At 40.6% G+C, this 26,647-nt stretch overlaps 4 protein-coding genes across 4 annotated transcripts; all 4 read right to left on the bottom strand.

Annotated features, from left to right (window-relative positions):
- dnajc24 (DnaJ (Hsp40) homolog, subfamily C, member 24) lies at nt 1–6,382 on the bottom strand. Its single transcript, XM_030366599.1, has 5 exons — nt 6,249–6,382; nt 5,673–5,779; nt 4,258–4,393; nt 2,327–2,395; nt 1–1,561 (listed from the first exon to the last, which is right to left on the bottom strand). Exons 1-5 carry the CDS (start codon nt 6,256–6,258, stop codon nt 1,407–1,409), a joined length of 477 nt encoding a protein of 158 aa, XP_030222459.1. The 5' UTR covers nt 6,259–6,382; the 3' UTR covers nt 1–1,406.
- A 5,614-nt stretch (nt 6,383–11,996) lies between these two features.
- cimap1b (ciliary microtubule associated protein 1B) lies at nt 11,997–14,587 on the bottom strand. Its single transcript, XM_030367257.1, has 7 exons — nt 14,455–14,587; nt 14,125–14,243; nt 13,806–14,009; nt 13,381–13,482; nt 13,064–13,185; nt 12,616–12,756; nt 11,997–12,187 (listed from the first exon to the last, which is right to left on the bottom strand). Exons 2-7 carry the CDS (start codon nt 14,234–14,236, stop codon nt 12,095–12,097), a joined length of 774 nt encoding a protein of 257 aa, XP_030223117.1. The 5' UTR covers nt 14,237–14,243; nt 14,455–14,587; the 3' UTR covers nt 11,997–12,094.
- A 156-nt stretch (nt 14,588–14,743) lies between these two features.
- On the bottom strand, nt 14,744–21,528 carry LOC115551477 (protein tyrosine phosphatase domain-containing protein 1). The gene is given in 16 exon segments (XM_075074214.1): nt 14,744–15,194; nt 15,443–15,553; nt 15,659–15,739; nt 16,363–16,464; nt 16,785–16,898; nt 17,003–17,269; nt 17,493–17,798; nt 18,356–18,627; nt 18,995–19,031; nt 19,034–19,134; nt 19,346–19,361; nt 19,363–19,437; nt 19,440–19,467; nt 20,322–20,402; nt 20,586–20,777; nt 21,279–21,528. Coding segments are annotated over 15 exon segments (1,878 nt in total). The 5' UTR covers nt 20,774–20,777; nt 21,279–21,528; the 3' UTR covers nt 14,744–15,095.
- A 246-nt stretch (nt 21,529–21,774) lies between these two features.
- LOC115550729 (ADP-ribosylation factor 4) lies at nt 21,775–26,390 on the bottom strand. The gene is made up of 6 exons (XM_030366010.1): nt 26,084–26,390; nt 25,054–25,134; nt 24,858–24,967; nt 24,219–24,290; nt 23,727–23,852; nt 21,775–23,152 (listed from the first exon to the last, which is right to left on the bottom strand). Exons 1-6 carry the CDS (start codon nt 26,148–26,150, stop codon nt 23,063–23,065), a joined length of 546 nt encoding a protein of 181 aa, XP_030221870.1. The 5' UTR covers nt 26,151–26,390; the 3' UTR covers nt 21,775–23,062.
- Nucleotides 26,391–26,647: the final 257 nt, after the last annotated feature.

Genomic DNA, 26,647 nt, shown 5'->3' with positions numbered 1-26,647 from the left:
TTCACAGAAATTAGCTTCAATCTGTATTAACAAGAGCAGGAAATAACATATAATACATGTAAGGCCTGGGTTTGCGTGCATGACAATATCTTTTTTGGTCACGGCACTTGGTGACAAATGATCAAAAGAAACACAGCAAATACAGCAATAATGGTGCGTTCCTCAATATTCGGACGCCAGCCTTCCGAGGCGATAGTCGAAGATCTCCCAGCTTTCTTGCTGCATTTCTCGGAGGCACGCCCCCTTTTTGTCTTCATCTTTCGGAATTCTGAGCGTAGACCGAGAGCAGTGATGACACTCAACAAAATGGCTGCGCCCGTGAAGACATTTATTTTCTTTGCATTTGTACCACGTTGGTCATTTTAATGTCGACAATGACATTGGTACTTTATTCCGGTCACCAATTTATGCATTGCACGGTCTTGCTGTGCGTGCAATACAATGTAAAGTTGTGTTGTTTGTTTTCGGGCTGGTTTGCTAATGGGGCTTATGTAGCTAACATTAAACAACGACTAGCCAATTTCATGACACAAACACAAAGACGAACAGAAACGCTATAAATGCTCCGAGACCAAAAATGACGTCAAAAGTGCAACTCGGAAGGCTGGCGTCTGAGGATTCAGGAACACACCATAATAAGACATCAGATCATTTCACCATCATCTCACACGAGGATGCAAAAAAATGTCTAGAAAAAACAGGGTGACCAATCAAACACTTGGGGGTGCACGATGACCGACAGACACCCTGTAGGGATGGATGTTGCGTTATTTTCTTTTATTACAGACTAACAAACACAGAACTAGTTGTAAACCCGAGGGCCGTGGCAGAAAGGGCCGTGTGCTGTGGGAGCAACACTGCGCTGCAGCCTAGCACAGCAGCATGCAATAACATCATCATCATTTACCAGCTCATTACACATGCACATTTAACCGGATATGTGTCCTCCGGTGAGGCGTAAAGTAAACAAAGCCTGTGTGGTGATGTCCAGGTTAGATGTGGTGACTCCCAGCCTGCCTGCCTTAGGCCTTACACTGAGAACGATGGTGGGAACAGACACAGCTTCATGGTAGAACTACGTTTGGCTGACAAGGCGACTTTTCTGCAATGATAACAGCAGTGGAACAAACTTCTAAGAAGTGCGTTACAATTTCTACGAGTGTTTGTTCATAACATGTATGTCGAAGATATTATTCAGTAAAACCAAATTTCCTTTTCATCCAATTTAGAGATTTGGCGATAAAACAACACAGTTGCATACTGTTATAGTCATCAACAGCCAAAACTGAATCAGGACCACTTTGCACATGGTAGGTTTGGAAACAGTTGCACTGATTTTGTGTTGGCCTTCAACAGGCAAGTTGGTCATTCAGAATTGTTCACTGCCTGTTGCTGGCCCTCCACTATCAGGACTTTGTGACACATACACTCAGCGAGCAGGTATCACAGCACACCTCTGCTCCTTGAATCCCTTGTTTCGATGCCATCTCATCACTCAGCTCCTCTTCTGGGAGGAGGAACTCACCGCCACAGCGACACGCATATGTATATGATTTGTCATCTTACGCCGCGCACGCACACACACACACACATAAACACACACACACACGTAGATTGATTAGAAGACAGGAAACGATAAACATTATACTTTGGGGTGTACATTTAAACAAACAACTATTTTGTGAGTTTAAATTGTAACTGTATGAAACTGAATTATTGACAGCAAGGATTTCCCATTGCATCTCCAAGGCCATAATTCTGCATGAACAGGAAAGGTTTACCATGGCTGTGACCGTTTGCATTCTGGTTTCACAAAAAAGTGGATAACTGAGATCAAATAAAAAGCCTGGGCTTCTGTATGCAGCGAAAACGATGGTCAATATTGAATTACAGAGATTGGAGTACTAAAGGAAGCCAAAGAAAAAATAAATATGTTATAGGCATTAGCCAGTACAGTCCAGCTATGTTTGTACATTGTCTGAACAAAGTTCACTGAACAACGTTTCTGGAAAGTGCTACTCTCAGTAGCAGAGTTAAAACAGTTTCCCCATTACTGTCTGACATGCAGACTATACTAAGCAGAGAAAGTAATAATACGCATAAAGACCAAAGTTTGATGGCTGATTGATATGTAGTTTGACCCCCTCAAAGGTTGCACACATAGGTGATCAGCTTTATTGTGTTTTAAGTACAATTAAAGTATGCCTAAATACAATTCTTAAATAAAGTCCCGTTATTTTTAAGAAGAAGAATTAAACACCATAAAAGAGTGTACTTCAGCATAAAATATGTTACTGTTATTTGAAATCAACAGATCCGAAATTACCTGGATTAAATATCATGTCGTCTTGAGAAATCATGGAATCCACTGGCCAGGCCTGTTGCAAATCAATGTCTACCCAGAGGAGAAGAGGAAGAAGACGAAGAAGGAGAAGGAGAAGAGATTTTTATGACTAACCTCAGATTACAATGAGATTCTGTCAATCGACATTAAAATATACCTTAGGTTGTCAAAAGTATTCTTAGTGCGAGGAGATTAAAGTATTGTTGAATGGTGAAGAGGAGTGACAGACGTGGAGCGGATTGAAGGTATTATTTTAACAGTTCACCTGTCTTAAGGACACTCATTATGAGGTGTTAAGTTTGTTAATGAGAACGGCTCGGAATCCTCAGCCATAATACGTGTTGAACTTTTTTAATAAGGGTGTCAAGACTCATATTTCATAGGTTGCATGAAGTGCGAATTTAGATTGAATAAGAAATACCAACTTTAAAATTATTTTAAATTTTTTAATTAACTATTTTGTTCAGTGTGATAAATTGTTTGGGTGAGGTGATGTTGACACAAAGATAAATCATTATATTGTGATACACCGATTTGTAACCATAGTGTACCACTTACTACATTATTTTCCATTATTTGAATTAACTTCAGCTCCATTTAATTGCATGGGATTTATTAAAGAGTATTCATATAAAGTAAAATTGTATATTATGTTATACTTTAGGATCAAATAATAATCCTATTATTGACCATGAGAAAGAAAGCAATCTAGAACAAGATTTGAATATCTTGCAAAGTTTTCATATCAGAGTAAAACACTGTGTGTAATTATTGAGTTTGCTATTTTAACTGTGCTGCTTTTTCTGAGTTGGTCAGATTATTGAAGGAGAACTAATACCCCATAATGAGAGATTCTAAATTTAGCTGGGACTGCAGATTGAGGGTTCGCTTGTGAAAATAAATAAATAAATATGACACTTTCTTTTTATAAATAAAAAAGGACGGTGCTAAATGAAACCTGTGGCAACGATAAAGCGTTCTGCTGGATGCACACACACCTTAGCTCGTTCCCACAAATAGGATCTTTGCAGTTGTGTCGCTCCCTACCTTCCAACTTTGTCAATGCTAACTCCTGTACTGTATAGTTAACACTCTCACTGGGCTTGGCCACTTTCTCATTTCAGAAGATACTTTTAAACCCTGTTCATCTCTCACAAGACATACTGCCACTATCCGCTCTGCCGTGGACAGGATGGGAGCGAGACGTATTGGATTAGGCTCACAATGAAGGTAATGTAAAAGCATGCAGGTGATAATTAGACAGTCAATAGGTTTACTGTGCTGCAGGTATCAGGGTGTTATTAACAGGCTTGCAACATTCAGACTCAACCACCGGTCCACATATATATTGTAGATACACATGTGTAATATGTAATATTACTAGTAAATGTAAATAACACCACAGTCCACGCTTACGCAGGCACGCACGCACACTTTGAAATTGGATGCGATTGTTTTCCCTATGCAGCTATACTGCGGAAAATGATCTAAAACAACGTTTGAGCTGTGATGTCGTGCCTGCGTGACTTCCTCTGCTAGAAGTCTCACCCTGTTGGCAAGGCTCACCTGCCTGCTGTTGGTGGCTTGGCCTTTCATTCACAGAAAGGAGGTTGTGGAGCCTCTGGCTTTGCTGCTCGGGCCTCAGTAGAGGTTTACACAGAGCAGGGGGGGCAGCAGAGGTTTTGTTCTGACATAGCACTATCACTGGATATCTTGGTTACTGTGTCTGACGATCTATGTTGCGCGAAGTATGCAGAACATTTTAGACCTAGAACTGATCAGTTATTTAAGAGCTGAAGAACTGAAAAACACATTGATTAGAACCATTATTAGGTATCTTGTATGTTGTTCGAAATCAGACTAGCCTGCTTTAGACTAGGATCTAAGGACCAAAAGAACGGATCAAAACAAACCTTTTCTGTGCAGGTCATATTGACTCCTGGCCTCCTGGTTTCCAAGGATCCTCCAGGCCTGTTCTGCTTCCAGGAACCTCTTCAGGGAGGCCTCCGCCGCCGAGGCACACAGCCCTCGCAGACGGTCCGGGTGGTGCTATGGAAATACAAGCAGGTTTTGTTTAGGCTGTAAGAAACATGTAGAAGAAACAGCAAAACCATGAGCAACATGAATAGCTGCATAAACAACAACCATGAAAACAATGGCATTCCAAACAAATTGAAATAAATAACTACTTACGATTAAACTACCAGATAAATAGAAACAAAAAAGGAGAAAGAAAATCTAAATAAATGATCCATACCACTTAACAACCAGAAGCGGATTGTTAGTATTATTTATTTATTATAGATAATAAATAATACAAGCCTTCAACACCTGATTAACATTTTATTAATAATTGCTCTGAAAATGTAAAACATTGAGGGTCACACAACCAAAAAAAAAAACATCAGAGAAGTTGATTAAACGACGTGACATCCAGCGAATATCTTCCTTCCGAAAAATGACACATTCCGAATAAAACTCGGAACAACACCTATTAGGTGACAAGTGTTTTTATCCTTCAGGATTCCATTGGATCATGCAAATGTGACAAGACACACAAGACAGATGTGTGTTAGTCAATGAAAGGCTTTATAAATGGGAGCGCAAATCGTTCTTCATAAAATAACGTCATGCAATTGGTGGAAATGTGATCCTGCTTATTGTCCCCAGACACTTGTTACTTGAAGTTAGGAATGGTTTGCCTGTCTACTGCTAGTGGATTGAGTTGTTCAGCCATGTGGCTTGATTCCCAACTCCTCTGTCTTTTCAGAAGACACAGATGTCATCAGAGTTCAGGAGAGTACTTCAGGCTGAGTGGAAGAGCAATGCTAGAGATCAGACAAGGAGTCTAACGTTGTGATGATGATATTGCACCATCTATTGGTGGAATGACACCGCACTGCCCAGAAGGAGTTAAGGGATGAAATACATATAAAATATTCATACATTCTCTTTCTGTTCTGAAACCATTGAAAACGGTTTTCAAAATTGGATAGGCATGTCGATATCAAAATAATTAATAACACTATCAACATTATCAAAAATATGATGTGTGCCACATTAAGAGACAAATAGGGAGAGGTTAGGGGGCAGTTGTGGAATGATTTGTTTTGGTTTATGATCTTCCAAAATGCTTCACAACAAAAAAAATCAACTTTTTTTCATGTGTATATCTATAAATGTGAAAAAAAACTCTAGCAATGAAAGATAAATGTGAAGATGGTTTGAGTAGCTTTCTTAGGGATAGGGTATTGAAGAGATCAACGTGATGGCGACAGACAGACAGACAGATAAGCAAACAGGCGTACAGAGGGACATGTCCAGTTACCTTCAAGGCAAGCTGCTTGTATCTATCTTTTAATTGTTGTGGTGAGTCCGAGGGCTCGGCTCCCAACACTGCATACAGGTCCTTGGGAGGCGATTGCTCAGACATCCCTGCAGAAAGATTTCATGACATTAAATGATATTAGCGGATACTATTCTCCAAAGCAACTTCTAAGTGACGCTGAAATGACAGCCTTCATTCATTAGACCAACTAAAATGTCAGATGTGTCCTCCCTCTCCCTTACGAACTTGGACATTCATTTGAAGTGTACCCGACCCATTATCAACAACACTGCTGATCTATAGCAGACTGTGCATAACAGACCTTGGATAAGCCGACCAAGACAAGGTAGATGTCAGCTAATGAATGAAGTTCAGAGATATATATTGTTGTTCCGATGATTATGTAGAAGAAAGTTGCCACACATTTGTTTTCAGTGTGATCATTTTGTGAATTGGATGTATGAGTGTTTGGTTTCACACATTTACGTTTGCTCAAAGTTATACAAATTAGTAACACACGTGTCAAATTCGACCTGCTCTGCGATAAAACGGAGCGATAATTTGCAATAGACATACCTTGACTCATGGACGACCTTCGATAGTTCTTATGTCAACATGTACATACTGTAAATACCATGGACCTGTAAATACATCTCGGCTCTTACATGTGTGCGACGCCTTTCCTCGTCCCCTGGTACACTCTGTTGTATAGATGGTTCCACTAGTGCTTCTGCTAATAGGTTGTCAAAAATCTAAATTCAAACTATAGTTCATATGTTGATATGTATCATATAGCCAGGACAATACAATACAATTTGTGGCAAATTGACTGGGGTTCATACGGCCATGGTTTATATACGATATATAAACACCACCAACATCGAACATTTGTGTCATAAACTAATTTCAAGACATGAATTACAATGCATGTAGAGCTGTCAGTTAAACGCGTTATTAACGGCGTTAACGCAAACCAAATTTAACGGCGTTAAATTTTTTATCGCGCGATTAACGCAATTATTTTATTAAAAAAAAAAAAAAAACTAAAAAGAAAGAAGCAGTAGCCTGACTGCTATGTTCAAATTACATTAGCAGTCGTTTAATTGCACTATAGGCTCTTTTTTTGTATCGTCCTGTTTTGATCAGTGTATATGCCAATGTTGTTATCAATAAAAAATAATTCGCACAAGGCAAGCCGATGCACTTCACCATGTTGATAAGATAATTAAAATGAGAAGAATTATGGGACAAAAAATCAAGGGATATTTAGCATAGAAAAATAATTTGCGATTAATCGCGATTAATTAGAGTTAACTATGACATTAATGCGATTAATCACGATTAAATATTTTAATCGCTTAAGAAGTATTTTATAAATAGTTATTCGGAATGACATTGATATAATAACACGTTTTACAGTTGTAATAAAACAAATACAAACCAGGGGTCTCCAACCAGTTTTTCATTCAACTTTATTTGGTTTTATCCTCTCAGACATCTCCATCTCAATGAAGGAGCAGCACCACCTTCAGCTGAACCTGAACAAGACTGAACTTCTTCCCACCCCAGTGAGACCATCCAACCAACACATCCTCACTTCCACATCCACATCGCATCACATCACATCCAGTTTTAGTAGCCTACCCACAAAGCCCTACTAGAAACCTTGGGGTCACTAATGTTAGAGCACCTGTAAGTAAGTCACTCTACACCTCTCTCCATGGGCTCCCCGTAGCGGCCTGCGTCCAGTTAAAGTTCCAAGAAGCTGTTGGTCTCTGGATCTGCACCCATGGCATCAAAGGCCTGACCTTCTAATGTGTGGGAACTTGTTGGCGGACTAAGATCCCCAGCTCCACATAGCTCCCAACAGTCTGCAGAATAAATCCTCATCCTCAGGAACCAACTGGAACTTTTGTCTTATCTAATTCAAATTAAAATACTTCTTCTGTAGAGTTCACATGTGATTTACCCCACAACCTCAACCAAAGCAATTAAATTAAGATAGTGACTGGGAACACTGACTTTCTTATATCAAATTAAAGCAAATGCATTAGAATATCACACATATTGTTTTTATGACTTTTTTGATGATCGTTTTCATTGCCCCTTCATTAAAATACCTTTCATCACTAATTTAGGACCTGTCAGTTGCATGAGTGATTGTGAGGGGGGGATGCATGCACGCCATGTTCTCAGAAATAGAACAGCTGTTTATTAGAAAGGTGTGAGCTGATACTCATTATTGGTCATAATATTTTTTATCAAAACATTTTGTTACTGTTACTATTATGAATCGGTTGGTCTATTTCTTGTGTATTTTAACTACAGTAATACATTTGAGCAGCTGTTCATCAATGTTTCTTTGACACTTCTGTTAATTGCAACAAAAAAAAGTTAAATAAAGTGTTTTCATCATTAAAAATAAAATAATAATATTAGTATTATATTATTAATATTCTTTTTGTGTTATGTGTAACTGACCAATAGTCAACTTTCTAGTCAAGCATTGCAAATTCAAACTTTATTGGGTTTCGACATCACATCCATGATATATTTAGTCTTCAACAAATGTTTTTTGTTGTTTCTGTTTCTTGACCACATCTATTTTCTCTACTCACAGTCTCTACTGCTAACCCTGTACAGTTATGTTTGCCACGCAATGATATTGCTGGCATAATATCTCAAGGCACTGCTTTGCAGGGAGTATCAATATGTACGCTTAGTATCAAGAAGCAGACTTATATAGAACAGCACTAATACACAACAGTAACACAATTTGTGGGAGGATCACCTCTTTTTCTCTCAACACCCTTTCATACCAATGAGTCAAAGATGATTGCACACAACCACACACACCCAAACACACACAAACAAACACACACACACTCCTTTTCAAATACATATTATCCGCCCCTTACACATTGCGTCAATGTGTTGAAGTTGCTAAACCAGCAGCAAGTGTGACCATTTGCATGTGCGTCCGTCAGGTCGTCAACTGTGTCTCATGAATGTTAAATGTGCATGTCATCGTAGATTGCAATAGAAACACAGCTGGTAACCATTAGTTTTCCTACAACCACTTCATAAATACATCTGGGCCACACTGTAGGCTGGAATCTGGCTTCTGAATGTTTGGTTGCTTGGTTGCAGAGGATCAATTTAAAAAAGAGTATCTGATGATATCCTAGCATTATCTTCCAATTGATTGGATATACTCATCTATCATCTGCATCTGGTAAAATATTTACTAGCTAAAAGACATTCCAATCCACATACTCCTCTCTTTCACTCCCTCTCTCTCTCTCTCATTTTATTTCATAGTTCTTTGCTCTAGGCAAAGAGTAGAGGACAAGCCCCCGAAGAAAATGTTGCCTATGGCTCCCAGTTGTAAAGAGCCGGCCCTGGGAGATGGTCATGGAATTCGAGTGAAAACCTGATGGGATTTGCTTTTTTTTTTCTTTAATCAATAGATGAGAAACAAGACTTGTCTTCTTCACTTCTACACAACCCACAGCGCTACACGAAACACAACACAGAGACATTCTGGTCACACATATCCACGCGAGTCATGTCAAACACACCTAGTAAATCATTAAATATCCTCTCCAAGCTAAATAGCTTGTTTTAAAGGAGGAACGAATTTTACCTACCTTTAATTTTACTTAGTAGCTCAACATATACAGATTGTTGTAAATGCGATGTACTCTGTACGTTCATTACATTTTAATAACACATTTACATTTTCACCGATGCATGATCTCACACACACTTAGAATTAATACATCAATGCCCGAGACACCCATTAATGCACGAATACACACATCCATTATATTTACGCTTAGACGCACACAGTGAAACACTGATCACACCCACTCTTCACCTGATGAACGTGCGCTTACAAGCACTCATCAACTATGGCTTTTCATATATTTATATTTTCTAAAGTTGTATTTAGATGAATTTATATACCTTTGGAAAGCTATGACAAATTGTCTTTGCAGGGTTGGAGTAGTTCAGTTTGATTTAAAATGTAGACCTTTGTACATTTCACCCCCATTAGTACTTTAAGTACTAACATTCATGTTATTTGGTTATCCATGCATTTTTTGGCATGGAAATACAGTTACAAAATACATAGGAAATACAAAACATAGATAGATGGGTTCAAAAGCAGGCTGCTTAAACCAGCCATCAACCACACACAGTCCACCATATTTTTGGACTATATGATCTATTATTTGATTGCCATGCAGTATTTGGTGCACAGCTATGTTATTCTATGCTCTGCGGTCCAACTTTGGGCAGACCAAAGAGGGTGGGTGCTTGAGCTTTGCTCGATATGTATTGACACGAATCAAAGGGCAAAAACTCACAGCTCAATGGACAAATGGCTGGCTTCAACCATAAATCAGAATGCATTGGGTCAGACTGGCTTAGGGTTAACCTCCAAACAGCTGCTAACTACAGGAACTACTTAACGCTACACAATCTGGAGCAAACAGAAAGTTAACAGGACTACTATTCAAGGACTTTGAGGCAAACAAATAGATAAATAGTGTTTAAGAAAATGAATATGATTCTCCTGTGGAAGCGACATCAAAGCCCTTAATGAAGGAGAGAGAGAGAGAGAGAGAGAGAGAGAGAGAGAGAGAGAGAGAGAGAGAGAGAGAGATAGACTCATTCACGTCTGGTACAATACAAATAATATTTTCCTTCGATACTCTAACTTGATTGAACCATATTTCTCTGACTGGGTACTGGGTTGCACAGTTCTAAACAAATGCATTTGGTCAGAATATGCATTGTCTTTGACAAATATGATCCTGTATATACCATTCTATTTCAATAAAGTGTTTAACGCTCAAATGAGTTCACAAATAAGAGACAGACAGGCTGACACACAAAAATGAGTTTGAGTTGATAAGTGAGTGTCTCTGTAAGAGTGAGGAAAAATCAAGGGCCGATAATTGTCTTTTTGATGTTAGTATTGATTGATGTGAAAGGGACAGATAACACAAAGTGTGTTCTCACAGAAGTGTGGGGGATTGTGACCTGACTCTGGTCCTAATCGAAAGCTCATTTACTCTTTCTCTATCAATCAGCCTGTTTCCTTCATCACTGTTGGTTCTCTCTAATCTTCATCATCATCATTGTCATCATCTCGTCCAAGAACCACACACCCTATCTCTCACACACACACACACACACACACACACACATACATGCACACACACACACACACACACACACACACACACACACACACACACACACACACACACACACACACACACACACAGCCACACGTGTATACGTACACAGACACATGCACAGACACACACGCACGCACACACAAACACACGCACACACACACACACACACACACACACACACACACACACACACACACACACACACACACACACAAACACACACACACACAAACGCACAGATCTATGTCCTTAATTTAGTACTTATTGGTTATATTCAAGCTCTCATACAAATTAATTATTGATACATAATCAAGCATAGTGGGGGGAACCCTCACTGGCCTTGGAACGATACACAATGTTTTCTTTTTTTCCTCTTTAGGGAAAGTCTCCCATCTATAAATGGATTGTTGTGACAAGTGTATCATGCCTCACATGTGTTGAATCGTTGGATGAAGTGACCCAACCAATACACTCAAAAAGAGCCAAGATAAATCTTCTGGAGGGTGGTAGGTTTGCACGATGCTGTTCCGCATAAATGGACGATATGATCATGCATTTCAGAAGTGCAATATCAAGTAGCCTGCTTTATTTACAAAAGGTGTATGATAACCTTATTCACTTAGGTATAGGTATTAAATGATGATGTATTGTGGAATGACCAGTCCCTCCACATGGGCTGTAGAGAGACTTCAGCACCGTGGACAGCTCTATCACAGAGGGAATCTGGCGAGGTCATTCATAGTGGTTCAAAGTTCAGGATAGTGGTAGAATAAAAAGCCCTCTACATCTACCAAGCCAATGGTAACAGTAGACAGTATTGGTCACGCAAATTATACTGCATTATTTTGAAGGGGAAATAATATCAAGCCATAGGAAACTGTAAGACAATATCGCCCTTTGGTGGACTAATGGAGAATGGCACTTTTCAAACTACACATGAGGCACATATTAGATAGAAATAACTTATTAATTAACAGTCCCTATGCAAACAACATTTGTGTCCTGTACTTTTGAACGATAACTCAACATTAAAAAGTATTTGTGCATATGTAGAATGCTAGGGATATCATCAAAGTATAATGTACTAAATATCAACAAATCAATGAAACAATTAGGGTAACGTTCTCATTTTATTGTTCTTATGAGTTTTTATTCTCTGAAGAAGGCTGATAAACGCAAAGAACAGATTTTATTCTCTTCTAAGGAAAACTACTCAGCAACATTGATGATCAGAGGTACTGTGAACTGGGAATGATGCACTCCAAAGGAGAAGCTGGGAGCGGTAATTCTGGTGCAGGTCACCTGAGGACAGAAAAGTGTGATTTAAGGTGCTGTAGGCAACATGTGTCATTTGAGTGTAATTGGTTAGCAATGCCATTGTTGTCTGTCAGCTATGAGTGAGGGACAGGCTCCTTAACAATATATTTAGGGTAAGGGTATTTTTCTTTTGTTCTCTCTCTCTCTCTCTCTCTCTCTCTCATCTCTCTCTCTCTCTCTCTCTCTCTCTCTCTCTCTCTCTCTCTCTCTCTCTCTCTCTCTCTCTCTCTCTCTCTCTCTCTCTCTCTCTCTCTCTCTCTCTCTCTCCTCTCTCTCTCTCTCTCTCTCTCTCTCTCTCTCTCTCTCTCTCTCTCTCTCTCTCTCTCTCTCTCTCTCTCTCTCTCTCGTATCTAGCTTTAACAGAGGCCTGGAGAACAAATGTTTAGACTCAATAACATATATGTCCAACTTGCCTTCTCGGGCCGATGCGCTCCAGGGCCTGGTTTCTTGGTGTTGTCCCCAGACATGCTGTTCCGTCCCGTCATGCTATACTGAGGAGGTTTGTATTTGAAGAAGGAAGGGTCCACTGCCTTATAGGTCCCAGGGCCGGGGGTCTACATTGGAAATTTATACAAATAATAGTATTATTCAGATCAAGTCCTCTATGAGTCAAATGTCAATAATGTTTACTTTTATTTTTGGATAATTTCTACTGTGTTTATACTACACTAGTATACTTTCTGTATATTTTTGGCAGATTAATTTCAATCTTTATCCCTGTACTTGCTGCTGTGACACCCAAATTGACCGTCTCGGATCGATAAAGTGCTATATCTTGATTTCTAGGAAATATCTACAGCATTTAATTTTTATTATTGAATACTTACAATGATACATTTCTAAGCAATAACATGGACTCACTTTCTGCAGGTCTTCATGGAAGCTGCCGACCTTGCTGCGTCCACAGAGGGAGTAGTTGGGGGCTGCTGTCTTGCAGACTGTCCCGGGGCCCAGCACAGAGGGCAGCATGTATGCAGCAGGGCCTGCATCATGATGATGACTACACATTAGGACCCCGACTCTGCAACGACTATCTTGATCTCGTTCCCTACAGAAGCACTTTTGTATAAACATATATGATCTCTGCTCTCTTTCGGTTGCTCAGATTCCTATCTCAATGCTTTATATTCTGAAGACATTCTGCCAGAATAGTGAAATAAATGATGATCCTATTTTACCAGGCGTCTTGTCATTGTTGAAGTCCTTGCTCCTGCCAGTCAGAGAGAAAGCTGGCGCAGAGTAGTAGAGTGACCTTCCAGCCTTTTCGGGTGAGTATTGACCTAAAAGCATGACGACAAACAGCAGAATTTTCAAAAGAGAAGTTTTAGACAAGGTGGACAGAATCGTTTTTTAGGTCTACTGGGCTAAATATAAATACAACAAGAACAAATTCATTTCAATAATCAGTACTTATCTATTATATTTCTCAATATGGGTTTCCTTTGAGGCTGTAGGTGTATAGCAAGGAAAAATACTGGGCCCCAATAATATAATGCTCAAGGCTAGGCACTACCTTGTGCTTCGGTTTTCTACTCGTGTTGGTCGCTACAGGAAGTAAAATTCCATATTACAGTTTACATATGACATCAGGGTTTCTGCTGACCTGGACCAGGGATATCGAAGCGCATGGGTTCCTTGTAGCGCCCGTACAGAGAGTAGGCTGGGGTTCCAGACCGGCCCACCCTGGTGATGTTGGCGGGGACCAGGTACCTGGGTCCTGGGGAGCAGTCTGCGCCGATCAGCCCGTGGCGCGTTCCAAAACTAAACACTGGCGCTTTCAGTCTGCAGGGGTCATGGTTATCAATACCTGTAAGGGTAAAACTCATGTAAACCAATGGGATGTACACATTTGTTAAAGAGTAATAGTGGTGACATTGGACGTTGGCATTGGAAGGTGGTTTGGTGAAGAGGTTGTTGGCTACCGATGAGTCCAGGTAGGGCATATTTGGGCCCTGGGCTCCCATAGAGAGCAGCTATGGGTCCTCTGGGCTTGTGGGGCCTCCAGGAGCCAACCCAAGGCTCACCGTCAGGCATAGCTAATCTGAAATGCAATTAAAAACATTGTTGACTGTGATTCATAGTTACTCATTTGCAACAAACAAGAAATTGATACTCGATAGTGGTAGCATACTGAATAGCATACTGGATTGAAAGGTCGTAATTTCGCTAAAGAACGAAAATATTAATCTAGTTATAGGGCTTCATTAGATATTGTGGTGGGCCTTACGAAACTTTTCGTGAAAATAACTTACCTGTGTTGTCTTTTCAACACAACTAAAGTGTCCGTTGGGCGAAAACACAGATTGCTTGGGAGCTACTTGTCATCTTGCCACCATGGCAACGTCGCTACAGAGATGACAAACTTTCCAACCGCAATGCATGACATACAGACGGTCAATGGAAATAAATATTTTAATTCATAAAGACACATTACAGTTTTCACGATAATTGTCATTGACAATGTAGTCAATGTATTCTTTAGAATACAAAATGAACATAGGCTTTTTCTTTTCTGTCAATAGTCAGATCCTTCCGAGAGTATTGATTATTATTCAACGTTTTTATTGTTTTTAAGCACACCAACAATATAATACACGCAACATAAATCACATAAAATGCAAGATAGTAAAATAAAAGCACCACAAAAACACCAGCACTGAATAAAATATGAATAAACAATGTAAAAAAAAAAATATGGTTGGGGGTTGGGTGGGTGTAGCTACATCGCAACATCAGAAAGGATGAAAAAATAGGATAGGATCGTCGATGTGTTGATGTCAAACATAGTGTGTGTTGATTTTTGTTGACGGAAGCCTGAATGTTCTTGTGGTAAATCCATATTTTGTACCATCCGCGTTTTATTGAAGTCCCACAGTCGGAAGTTCAGTTGTAATCATTGTGGAGGGACAACGTTGCTTTTAAAAGTTTCTCTGGAACTTTCCTTAAAAACCTTCATCACCGCTGCATGATTTGCCGTTTCCTCCGGGGGTTGCTGTTGGATCAAGTTATTCAAATTCAGAGCCCAAGATGAAAAATAACAATAGTAACAAAATGTAGGGATTTCACATAGGAAACGCTTTACCTCCCCCACAACACACACCGAACACACACACACACACACACACACACACACACACACACACACACACACACACACACACACACACACACACACACACACACACACACACACACACACACACACACACACACACACACACACACTCACACACCTCTTACCCTAGTAACTGCTTTCAGCAGACGCTGCAGTACTGCGTCCTCTCTATGTGGACACAAGCTGACCACTGTTCCCACACAGCTCAACAGACAGGAGATGGTATGTCTCTGAGGCTGCAATCACACACCTTTTAATATGTATCTTTTTAATACGGACATTCAGTAAACATTATGGTTTAGCCAGACAAAGTCTAGCAGATGAATGTGTGGATTCTTTACCATCCGAAGGGCAGCAAGTGGGTTTGTATGGTTGGCTCCTGAGGTTATCTTCTCCACGTCTCCGGCACTCAAAACAGGATCCTGGAGTAGAGTGGGCATAGTCAAGTCAAGTCAAGTCAAGTTTATTTATATAGCACATTTTAAAACAACAGTAGTTGACCAAAGTGCTGTACACAAATACAATATAAAAAACAAAACAAAGAACAAGAAGGCTTAATATTGCATATTAGCAACAACAATGAATAAGATAAAATAAAATCTTAATCTGTATTAAAAGCCAATGTAAAAAAGTGAGTTTCCAGTTGCGTTTTGAACTGGTCTATAGACTGGGCAGATCTCAGACTCAGGGGGAGGCATAAACCTTCTTTACTCTTTTCAGAGGGAATAATTGCACATTGTTGATTGAAAAATGATCATATTTCATTTCTCATGTGCCTACATTGCATGCAGAAAACAAATGTATTAAAACTGTACACATTCCTTACCAATTCTACATTACAAGGTAAAACATTTAAAATGTATATATGATCCAGTGGCTATAACATCATAACCAATAATATCACTATTTGATTCCAATTTAATAGCAAGCCTTCATATAGGCTCTCCTCATTCTTGTAGCCTGTCTTGCCTTTATATGTCCTATTTCGGAATAAAGATGTTGCCATTGGACGTTTGTGTTTCTTTCTATCAAAAACATGTCTTACCTTGAGTTTCTCAAGCCAGGACCACAGCATACAGCTGAGAACATGTGGATCGCTCTCCGTCACCAACAAAGTCCAGCCGCACTCACTACTGTTCAGCTCCTCCTGTGGTTCAGATATAGACCACAGACCACTGGTTTTACTGCATGGAGCCTGACACACCATCAGCTATATGATGGGATGAAGATGATGCTATTGTTGGTTTTGTTTGATGATTGCAGGGTGAAACTATTAGACATTTATGGTGGCGATTCCCATGATGGCTTGAAAATTGTAGATGTCGGAAGGTTCAATTTAGGTTCAAAGGGAAAGGTTAAATTTGTTAAGGTTGAAATTATGATGGGGTTAGGGATTGTTATTATGTTAAGCTATCTAGTAGCACCCTTTATATGTTTGTTTGTGTACTTATTGTCGAGGGAGTTCACCTGCAGCAGAGCTGACCGTTGCAGAACAGTCTCCCCCAGAGGATCCTGATTGGCCAATGCCTTGGCGACTAAACGCGCCGCTGAAGTGCCTGGTTTGTGACGATTTCTACGCAGCTGAAGCCCAAGAGAAAAAACACGTACGTCAGTAGCCTACCACATTTTAACCCGCCCTCGGGACAAAGGGCCAAAAGTTCCACGTTGATGAGGATATGGCTTACATCGACGTTGGAGCTGAACATAGGCAGTGCCGGGTTGTTTTTAGCCGTGCATCTTGATCGAGGAACACTGGAGTTTTTGGGCTTACTGACAGGTTTTGGGATAATGCATGACCTCTGTTTTTTTTCTTTTTGGTTGCTTTGGCGTTCTGCTGAACGGGAGGAAGGGCTGGGACTGACTGGTCTCAGATCAGCTCGTATCAGGTCGCGCCCACACCATTCTCTCGCTCTTCCCAGTGTAGGGATGCAGTAGGGGCCCAGCTCTAGGTCCTTTGATTAAGAACACAACCAGAGGAAAAACGGTTATAATTATAAACATCATGAAGATCATACTCGAAACATGAATGATACACTTTAAAGAAGGCATTATACTTTGACCTGCATTTCCCGTCCGGAATAAAATATAAGTAAGAACACTTATTTTGAAATTGCGCCTCATATTGTTTTTATTAACAATTTCTGCCTTAAGAAAATTCATCTTAGAATGGCTGACCTTGTTGACCGTAATCTTGGTCAGGTCTGAATCACTGTAGCTTCTCTTGTTCACCAGCAGCTCTCTCTTCCTCTCCCAGAATCCCACTGGCTCATCCCAGGAGGAAATGGACCCCGAGGAGCCCAGCCAGGAGCCCCTGTGGCCCTCCTTCAGCAGGGGGAGGTACTGCTTGCTGACCAGGGTCTCCCTCACTGCCCTGCCCAGGGTGCGCAGCCCCGCCCTCTTCTCCAGCTCCGCGTGGACCTCCGGAGGGGCTGGGACCCCCAGGGCCAGGCATGAGAGACACACACACAGCAGGTACACCACCTGAGAAGGGAGAGCACAGTGGAACACCATGACATTTACATGGAGTCCAGTAGCACACGCTTCTATCCAAAACGAGTTCTCCAAATTGGAGAAGCTACAAAAATTCAATGGCAGAGAATATAATTCAGATTGGCCAACCACATTCAACACTGTAGCCTAATCTGTAAACTGCATCATTACAATAGACGCATGCAAGATGGAAGAGATCTGGTAAATTAATCTATATTATATATGACGGGCATCATCTATTTTGATGTTTGAACAACTTCAACATTCCTGTTCATCATACCATGGGTGTTGTGTGGTCAAATATATGACTATGATTTACAATATATGATTCACCATTGCTGTTATATTATATTATACCATACATGATGCAATTTATGATAAATGTTTCACCATTCCACGTGATACAATTACATCAGTTAGCTACAATATCCACCTCAGGTGCAGATTTGTTGATTATATGATGTTGAATATTATACCATAGTTTGGTCCCAGGTAAGTGGCATTAAAAATACAAGTTTAGCAACGACCAGCCAAGACAGGTTGTGTACCTTGGGTGTGTGTCTGAGGGTCCGCGCCTCGGGCCCGTGCAGCAGGAGGGCCTGGCGGTTGAGGTAGTGCTGCAGGGTGAAGTGGGCCCCGTGGCGGCAGCTGAGGTCTGGGTACTGGGCCAGCTGGGTGCTGAGCAGCCGGGCAAAGTCAAAGACGTGCTGGATCTGAGCGCGGGTCTGGATGGAGCGGGGCCGTTTGATGCGCACGTAGTGCACCGCCTCACTGGGACTGATGCGCAGGATGTACACCAGGTAGCAGGCTATAAGGACCCCTGCAGAGAGAGAGAGAGAGAGAGAGAGAGAGAGAGAGAGAGAGAGAGAGAGAGGGAGAGAGAGGGAGAGAGAGAGAGATGAGAGAGAGAGAGAGAGAGAGAGAGAGAGAGAGAGAGAGAGAGGGGGGGGGGGGGGGGGAAGCTTTAGTTCTTTGCAAAATGTATGGATGTAATCTATGTACCGGGACTACCATAGCTGATATCAAAGGAGGTGATTTATTGATTATCTCAGATAAATGCATTGCAAAATAATATAATATGGTCTTCTTCCTCCTTCCACACAAGCACATGCACACACACACACAAACACACACACACACACCCACACACACACACACACACACACACACACAATGTGAAGTATTACCTGTTCTCCCTAGACCAGCATGACAGTGCACAGCCCACCCGCCCCCTCTTTCACGGCAAAGGCCAAAACTTTGACGCCATCGATGATGCCCACCAGAGATGACACACCGAAATCTGGCATCCCAAAGTTGTAAAAGAAAACTATGCGCGCACACACACACACACACACACACACACACACACACACACACACAACACACCACACACAACACACACCACACACACACACACACACACACACACACACACACACACACACACACCACACAGTCATCAGCAACAACAAGGGGCAGTTCAGTGCTGTTTAAAACGAGGAGTGTGTATGTGATGGCAGAGCAGGGGGGTCTCCTACTGCTGTTCTCCATGAAGGGACTGCGGAGAGTAGGTGAAGCCGCTCTCAGGGTCCAGGGGAGGCCCACAGTGGGCATGCTCCCCGGGCTTGCTGCCATGTTGATGATGGATTTGATGTTCAACCTGCAGAAACATACAGGCCCATTGTAACAGGAGTACCCCCATCCGTGGAGAGAACATCCTCCACTCCCTACCTACAAATGGCCACCTCCCCTGTGTGTGATCCGAGAGCGCTCTAGAACCTGGATCGTTTCATACAGAGGCAGGCGTAGGGTGACCGGGTGTCCTGCGTTATGCAGGGCTGCACCGCATTTATGTTCCTTATTCTACATCCCACAGATTGAGACGATGCTCCGCATTTTGATTGGCTCTAGTTTTCCCAAAAGTCATACCACTGTGGGACGGACACTTTTTATAAGATGGGCTTTTATCCAATGGCTGTGAGTGAAAGCAGGGAAAGCTGTAGTAACGGGGCTGTGTTGATGTCAATCCAACTGTGCACACTCTTGGGTTGAGTGCAGGTTAACCATTCACCCTCTTTGTCACCTGCTACAATACGCCCAACAAGGAGAATCGCAAGTCACCACAAAGTCACAAGCTATGCCGATTTAGATGGAATATGAAGGGTCAAGTCACCAGAGGCGGACATGCAATCAACCAGAGCAGATATTCTCACTGAGTATTTCACTCACCAACAGCTGACTGATGGTTATATTCTATCCAAAAAAAGGTCTTACCTGACCTTATCTTACCTATAGCACCTTTTAGATGAGCTACCATTAGCCAGATGACCAATAGTTAACCTGATAGACACGTCCAAATATGTGTCCAGCATATATGTGATATGTACCTGTGATCACCAGCTCATGAAACAAACACATAATCCACGATCCACAATCTAATCCACAATCCACAATCTAATCCACATCTAGTAAGTGAAACATAAGGCATTAGAAGCTACATTGAACAGTGATTACCTATGGAACTGCTCTATAATGTTGAACTTCTCCATAAGGTGCGAGGAGGGTCGCGCCATGGCAACAATGTCATCAGTCACCCTGAGGAAAAAGCATGTTGGATTATTAATCACATCAAAACAGACATGAATTCCACAATTGAGCGCAATTTGAAATTTGAAACAGAATCTCTTCATGATGATTCACCGAGACCCTTACTCCATTTGGAATTTCATACCAGATTGCATAATAATCATCCATTCTGTCCCCAGATTGTTTCCTCACCAGGAGGAGAAGAGGCCTCGTATGGCCTGTTGGTTGGCTCTCCAGCAGGCAGGGCCTTCATAGCGACAGTCCACTCCCCCACAGACCAGCAGACAGAGTATCCGCGGCGGGATGGCCTTCACCAGGTTCTCCCTAGCTTGGGAATACGAAGGCCTCGGAACAGGCGTGGGTAAATTCAGGTCGGGCATCTCCCTGCACGAGGACTTCCAGGATCAGATCGACTGCATCGTACCGTAGATGCTGCTGTTACTTGCTGGTTGTGATGCAAGGCAAAGCTTTGAATCGAATGAGGCCTGATAGAAGTGCTGTAGGATTAGGCTCCCAACTGGAGCATATGGCTTAGTGGTTCACTAACAGCATGCGTGGACCAAAGAGTGTCTTCACACATTAAGTATTCAAAGAAAGAACTTCTGGAATATTCTGGAAACAAAACACTGAATAAATCTGCTTTTGCTAAGGTTCTCCCACTAGGCAATGTGTGAAAACAGACTATTATGTAAAAATTATGAAAAAATAAATGTTGAAGTTTATGTAATAGTTTATGTATTACAACTAAAGGCAGACCCTGAGACAAATCGTAAAATGTTATTAATCCAAGGAGAAAGATGGAGCGAACATAATGAAACTCTAATAGCCTCTCTGCTGTTAAATAAACTCTAGAACAAACGTAACGTGCAAATATCTTTTACTTACGTTAATAAAAGCTCAGTCTACAGAGTGCAATTCATTCCACTGTTCAAAAAAAGTTATTTTAGTCAAATTACTCCAGTGGTGATCCAATACGCCTCTCATAAACAAACATTTGCCCACACACTCCTCTACTCTGACCTAGCTCCACTAAGCCTGATTAGCAGTCATTAATGCATGAGCAGAGATATGTACTTGTCAATACAAGCCTCATTATGTAACCACTATCTTAGTCTAATACGGGATTCATTCAATACTGTAGTATTGTAGTTTGAAGGCCAAAAGTAGGCCTATCTATTATGCAGTCATCCTACACCTGTTAGTGATTACTAATTTCACAACTAAATGATCACCCTTCACTTCAAATAAATAGAAATGGAGTTTTGGATTAAGACAAAGGCAGTTTTGTTGGCGATACATTAAGGGGCATGTCATCCACAATAGTATCTCTATGGACACATGTCAGCACTTGCAAAGATGTGTTGATATAAAAACAAATTGACACAAATCAATTTATTTATTTTTTTCCACAAGGGCCAAACATTTTAAAGTGACTGTATTCATACATTTTTTTGTAAAACATTGCTAGCGCATCACCTTAAATCGTGGCAGCTTCATGCAGAATCTGAAAGCATAGTTTGGAATGTAAGTCCAGCTACGGTATTGGGCTGGTATGAATGGTGTTTTCTAGTGTGGGAGGGGGAAGATTAACCAAGGTCATCTTCGGTCTTCAAATGCAGGGTTCAACAGAGCATTCACAATGGTATGGAACAAAAAAGAAATGAACAAAACAAAAATAACATGCTGCTTTAACTAAATAGTACTGACTTAGTGCAAATACTGTAAAAGCACAAGCCATTATTTTTATTTATTTTTTCGGACACAGCACAGACAAAAGGAGTCGTAATTGATTGAATAAATCTGCTTAGTGTAGTTGGTTTAAATAGAGCCAGCCCAGGCATCACTGACCATGTGCCTTCACACACACTCTACTTGAACTCTTTATTGCAGAATTCCGTTAACAAAAGAAAAGCTGAGAATGCGAGCAGAAACGATGACAGATAGGTGTAAAGAGACCAGAAGGCACACTGTTCCTTTTTGGTTCCTTTTACTTAGAGGTCAACATGTTCACACACATGTAAAACAAAAAAAATCCATTCATTTAATTAATGCCATCCTTCTCCAGCTCATTTTAACAAGCTACAGTGGGGCTTATATAACAGCAGACACAGGGAAGATGAAAAAGTGGTGAAAGCAGTGATGGGAAACCAATGTTCCCGGGAGGGTGGTGGTTAATAGCTAGCGGTACACAGCAGGTTATCCATAACCAAAAGCTAGTAAGTTAGTTAATCATCTAAACCGCAGGTTAGTCCTTTCCATGACAATGAAAAATCGAACATTATAAAAGTGGCTGAGGGTGATGTCTGCCAACATTGGCTGAAGGAGGAGCAAGAGTGACATGAGTTAACGCTCTTCTCTGATTGAATGATACCTTCAAAACACCATTTTGCTCATCATGCAAAGGTTGGCAACAAAAGGAGAAACGTAGTAAAAGGATACTTACAATAAAACCAATAAAGTTAAAAGAAGTATAAGAGAAGCATATTAATATGTTCCAATTACGCTGATTGCATTGTCCACAAGACAAGTCCTTTTTTGGGATAGCAAGTACTAAAAATAAAACCCCAAAATATATTTTTTTCATTGAATGTGGTCTTCTCTCCTTTTCTGGTGCTGCACCCTTTGCTCCTCACTCCCTCCCTTGATCTTGTGTTGTCCAGTGAAGTCCATCAGTTCTGCTTGGACAGTTCGTTGGAGAGCCAGTCGAGCCCTTCGTATAGTCCAGTGCCCTGGGTAGCACAGGCAGCCTGGACGTACCACTACAGGACAAAGGACGTTATCATTTTAAACACTTTAGCTCTTTGGGTACCTCGACAAAGTACTCACGTAATATCAGAGAGCTGCATCGCCGCCATTCTGGTAGGCAACTGGTATGGAGACTAGTAAGTGTAGTTAATTTTAGGTAACCATTTGTATATGGACTAGGTTTTGGACCCTAAACATCTGTAATGATGGACCTAATAATCGATCTAATCTATATTATCCCCTTAATGGGTTAGGGTTCAAGTGTTTGAAAATCAAAAGGTTCTTGAAACCTTTTCATAAGACGATGCGTCTTTGAATCACAAATAATTTTTTTGGGGCAGATTTTTAGACCAACACATTGCAGGATTTTTTGAATTGCAGGAGACCTAGCTAGCCTACAACTATGATCTGAGCTTAGTTGGCTACTTGTCCGAGACCACATTGCACCCAAAATCTGTTAATTCTTAGATGATCGTGTTTGATGTTTTCTCGATTGGAGGTTGTGATTTTTCTTTGCCGGACCATGAAGTCCTTAAGGCCTACCAAATGGAAATGTCGGAAACATGTCATGATGGGGACTTGACTTACAGTTCGGTTGCGGAGGTTCTGAAGGCCGAGTTTATCTGTGAGTTCACTGACAGACATGGCGTTGGGAAGATCTTGCTTATTAGAAAACACCAGCAAAACGGCATCTTTCAACTCCTCCTCCGCCAACTAAATGAACAGAAAAAATGTGGTTATACAAACATGGTTAAAAATAATATGCCAAGCATATCCCCCCTCCCCAAAATATTAAATAAAAACATTTCAAGTCCGTCATATCAATTTTACTAACAGCTAGCGGCTTCATTTCTCTTGTTGAACAAAGAAACTCAATAGTTTCTGGTTATCCGATATTGACAACAGCCAAACTACAGTAGACTACTGATCAACAATCCTCTTACGCCTATCACACGGTGAACACTGTTTAAAATAGTCAGATGGCGTCACCACTGAGTAGTACAGTACGATATGGCTTTAGGCTAGATTTCACAGCCCAGTATATTGTCCATTATGATATTGTATGTACTTGATACCCACCATTTTATTCAGTTCCTCGTTAGATTCAGCCACTCTCTCTCTGTCGTTACTGTCAACTACAAAGATGAGGCCCTGGATGCAAAGAGCAAAACACATTGTTAGCAAAAGACCGGAAATATTTCACTTGATTTCCCCTTCAGTTAACCAGTGTGTCGACTCGTGTGTGCTGCGTACACAATGCTTTGTACACGTGATGTTAAATTGGAAGATGGTTGTGGAACAGGAATCCTATTATTACAACTTGTGATGGTTCATGCTATTACACCATTGAGTCAATTATATGGTTTGTGTTTTTCTAGACGTACCATTGGATGCAAACGCATCTATGCCAGCTACTGTCAAACTTTTGCAATCAAGACTGTTTTAGTGTTCATATGCACACAAAGCTATTCATTATTAATATGCATTGAACTGCAGTCTTCAGGTAATAGTGTTTTTAAATGTATTTAGTGTGCTCTTTATTCCGTCACTTCCCTATAATTTAACACCTAGTCCGATTTATCATAACTTACAGAAAGTAACCAAACCTCTAACTGAAATAACCAATTCAAAGTTGAAGTTAAGAGTATTCACAGGTCGGAAGAAGAAGGTAATAACGGTCACTCATGAACTAAGCATCGTGGGCGGTTCTTGGCCTACCTGTGTATTCTGGAAATAGTGCCTCCACAGTGGTCGGATCTTGTCCTGGCCACCCACATCCCATACAGTGAAACAGATGTTCTTGTACTCAACCGTCTCCACATTGAAACCTTAACAGAAGACATGGAATAACCTTAACACATTGACTCATCAAAATCGAAAAATGTCAATAATAATGAAAATTACTACATCTTACCAATAGTTGGGATGGTGGTCACAATCTCTCCAAGCTTCAGTTTGTACAAGATAGTAGTTTTTCCTGCAGCATCCAACCCCACTGTAGAGGGATAATGATAAAGAGATCAATTTTTGTTTGTTCAGTTAGGCAAACATAGGTATCTATATTATGGATTTGTCTATTTTAACCTGGCACAGATCAGTGGCGTCACTAGGCTGTTTTATTCAGGGCTAAAATCCCGGATATTATTTATTATTAATTATTAATTGCCCAGAGGGATGGTTTTATTTTCCCTCTGGGCTAAGCACCGGATGTTTATGAAACCTAGAATCGTCCCTGGCAAAGATGTACAAGCAGACTTTAACCGCTAAAGCTTTATGCGTTTACATCAATAAAGATAACAAGGAGAATCCTACTGGTGTAACGTTACACGTCACTCATACACATACAGTGAGCAAATCAATGACTGATTCGATTAATTAAATGATAATGGGGTCACTTGTATGTGAAATTCACAGCTATATTAAAATAACAATTAACTCTACGTTGATGTAATGCTAAATGTCAAACAAACATCGTTCTGGCCATATGTGCAATATCACGACATGGAACTAACATTACAGAGGTAGATTGAGTAACACCATATATACTACCGATGTGTCAACATGAGAGTCATGTAACCTCACCTAACATAAACATGACGATCTTATAGACGTTGATCAGAGCTAACTTATTGAAGTAGTACGGTCTTTAATAGACACGTTTAACATGATGTTACTCAAAACGATAGGTAGCTAATGCTAGGTAGCTATCTGCTCTGTAACCTTAGCTGCTAGCAATCATACTTTAAAAACTATTTAAAATGATTCCTTAAGTGTTAAATTCTAGCCCAAAACATGATTTTGTTCTCCTTAACGATTCTCAACATTTTTAAGTAGCCCAACGACCAAGTTTCGATGTTCAGCCAAAGTTTAGATCATTAGTAAAGACGACAAACAACTTAGAAAGCAGTAGCACAAGCTAATGCTAATTTGCAAGTGTATCTCACCCATTAGGATTCTCATTTGTTTCTTGCCAAAAAATCGGCTTAAGAGTGACGAAATGGTGAGACCCATTGTACGTGTTAGCTCCTGGAAACGGTGTAAAATGTGCCCGGTAAACAAAATGTCTATCAATGTGTGTAGCAAGAATAACAAGTTGTTCGCCTCACTGCCACGTCCGGGCCAACGTGGAACTCGCTACGTCATCAGCTCGGGTGGCTTTTTAACAGGTGCTAACTAGAGATGCATGTATAATTATTATTCAGCCTCCATTATTATTATTACGAAATTTCTTGAAAAAAATGATTTAACATAACAATTAAATCGATTTGTATTATATTAATATGTTTGTATCCCGGTGGCCTATTGACCAACAACAGGTCTGGCCACTAGATGACTCGCCCCCACTACTTAACCATCGAACATTGGCCCACCACTTTAAATTGTAGTATGATGGGTGATGGCTGTCAATTTAATTTGAATAGAATGTGTGCATTTAATACAGATAATATAATAATATATCTAATGGTAGTATATATGATGTCAAGAACATACATAGGCCTACACAAATT

The sequence above is a fragment of the Gadus morhua genome, chromosome 9, assembly GCF_902167405.1.
Source record: "Gadus morhua chromosome 9, gadMor3.0, whole genome shotgun sequence".
Taxonomy (NCBI): Eukaryota; Metazoa; Chordata; class Actinopteri; order Gadiformes; family Gadidae; genus Gadus; species Gadus morhua.
Note: the sequence above shows the minus strand (reverse complement) of the source record. Positions and strands in the feature narration are given on the sequence as shown.

Excerpts from the sequence above, each read along its gene's own strand:
- dnajc24 (XM_030366599.1), bottom strand. Across the intron at positions 4,394-5,672 it reads ACAAGCAGCTTGCCTTGAAG|CACCACCCGGACCGTCTGCG; the intron begins GTAACTGGACAT and ends GTATTTCCATAG. Across the intron at positions 1,562-2,326 it reads CGACATGATATTTAATCCAG|ATGACAAATCATATACATAT; the intron begins GTAATTTCGGAT and ends GCGCGGCGTAAG.
- cimap1b (XM_030367257.1), bottom strand. The coding sequence starts at position 14,236 with ATGCCTGACGGTGAGCCTTGGGTTGGCTCCTGGAGGCCCCACAAGCCC. Across the intron at positions 14,010-14,124 it reads TGCCCTACCTGGACTCATCG|GTATTGATAACCATGACCCC; the intron begins GTAGCCAACAAC and ends TTACCCTTACAG. Across the intron at positions 12,188-12,615 it reads GAGCGCATCGGCCCGAGAAG|GTGACCTGCACCAGAATTAC; the intron begins GCAAGTTGGACA and ends TTCTGTCCTCAG.
- LOC115550729 (XM_030366010.1), bottom strand. The coding sequence starts at position 26,150 with ATGGGTCTCACCATTTCGTCACTCTTAAGCCGATTTTTTGGCAAGAAA. Across the intron at positions 23,853-24,218 it reads ACGAGGAACTGAATAAAATG|TTGGCGGAGGAGGAGTTGAA; the intron begins GTGGGTATCAAG and ends CTGTTCATTTAG. Across the intron at positions 23,153-23,726 it reads AGAACCTCCGCAACCGAACT|TGGTACGTCCAGGCTGCCTG; the intron begins GTAAGTCAAGTC and ends TTTGTCCTGTAG.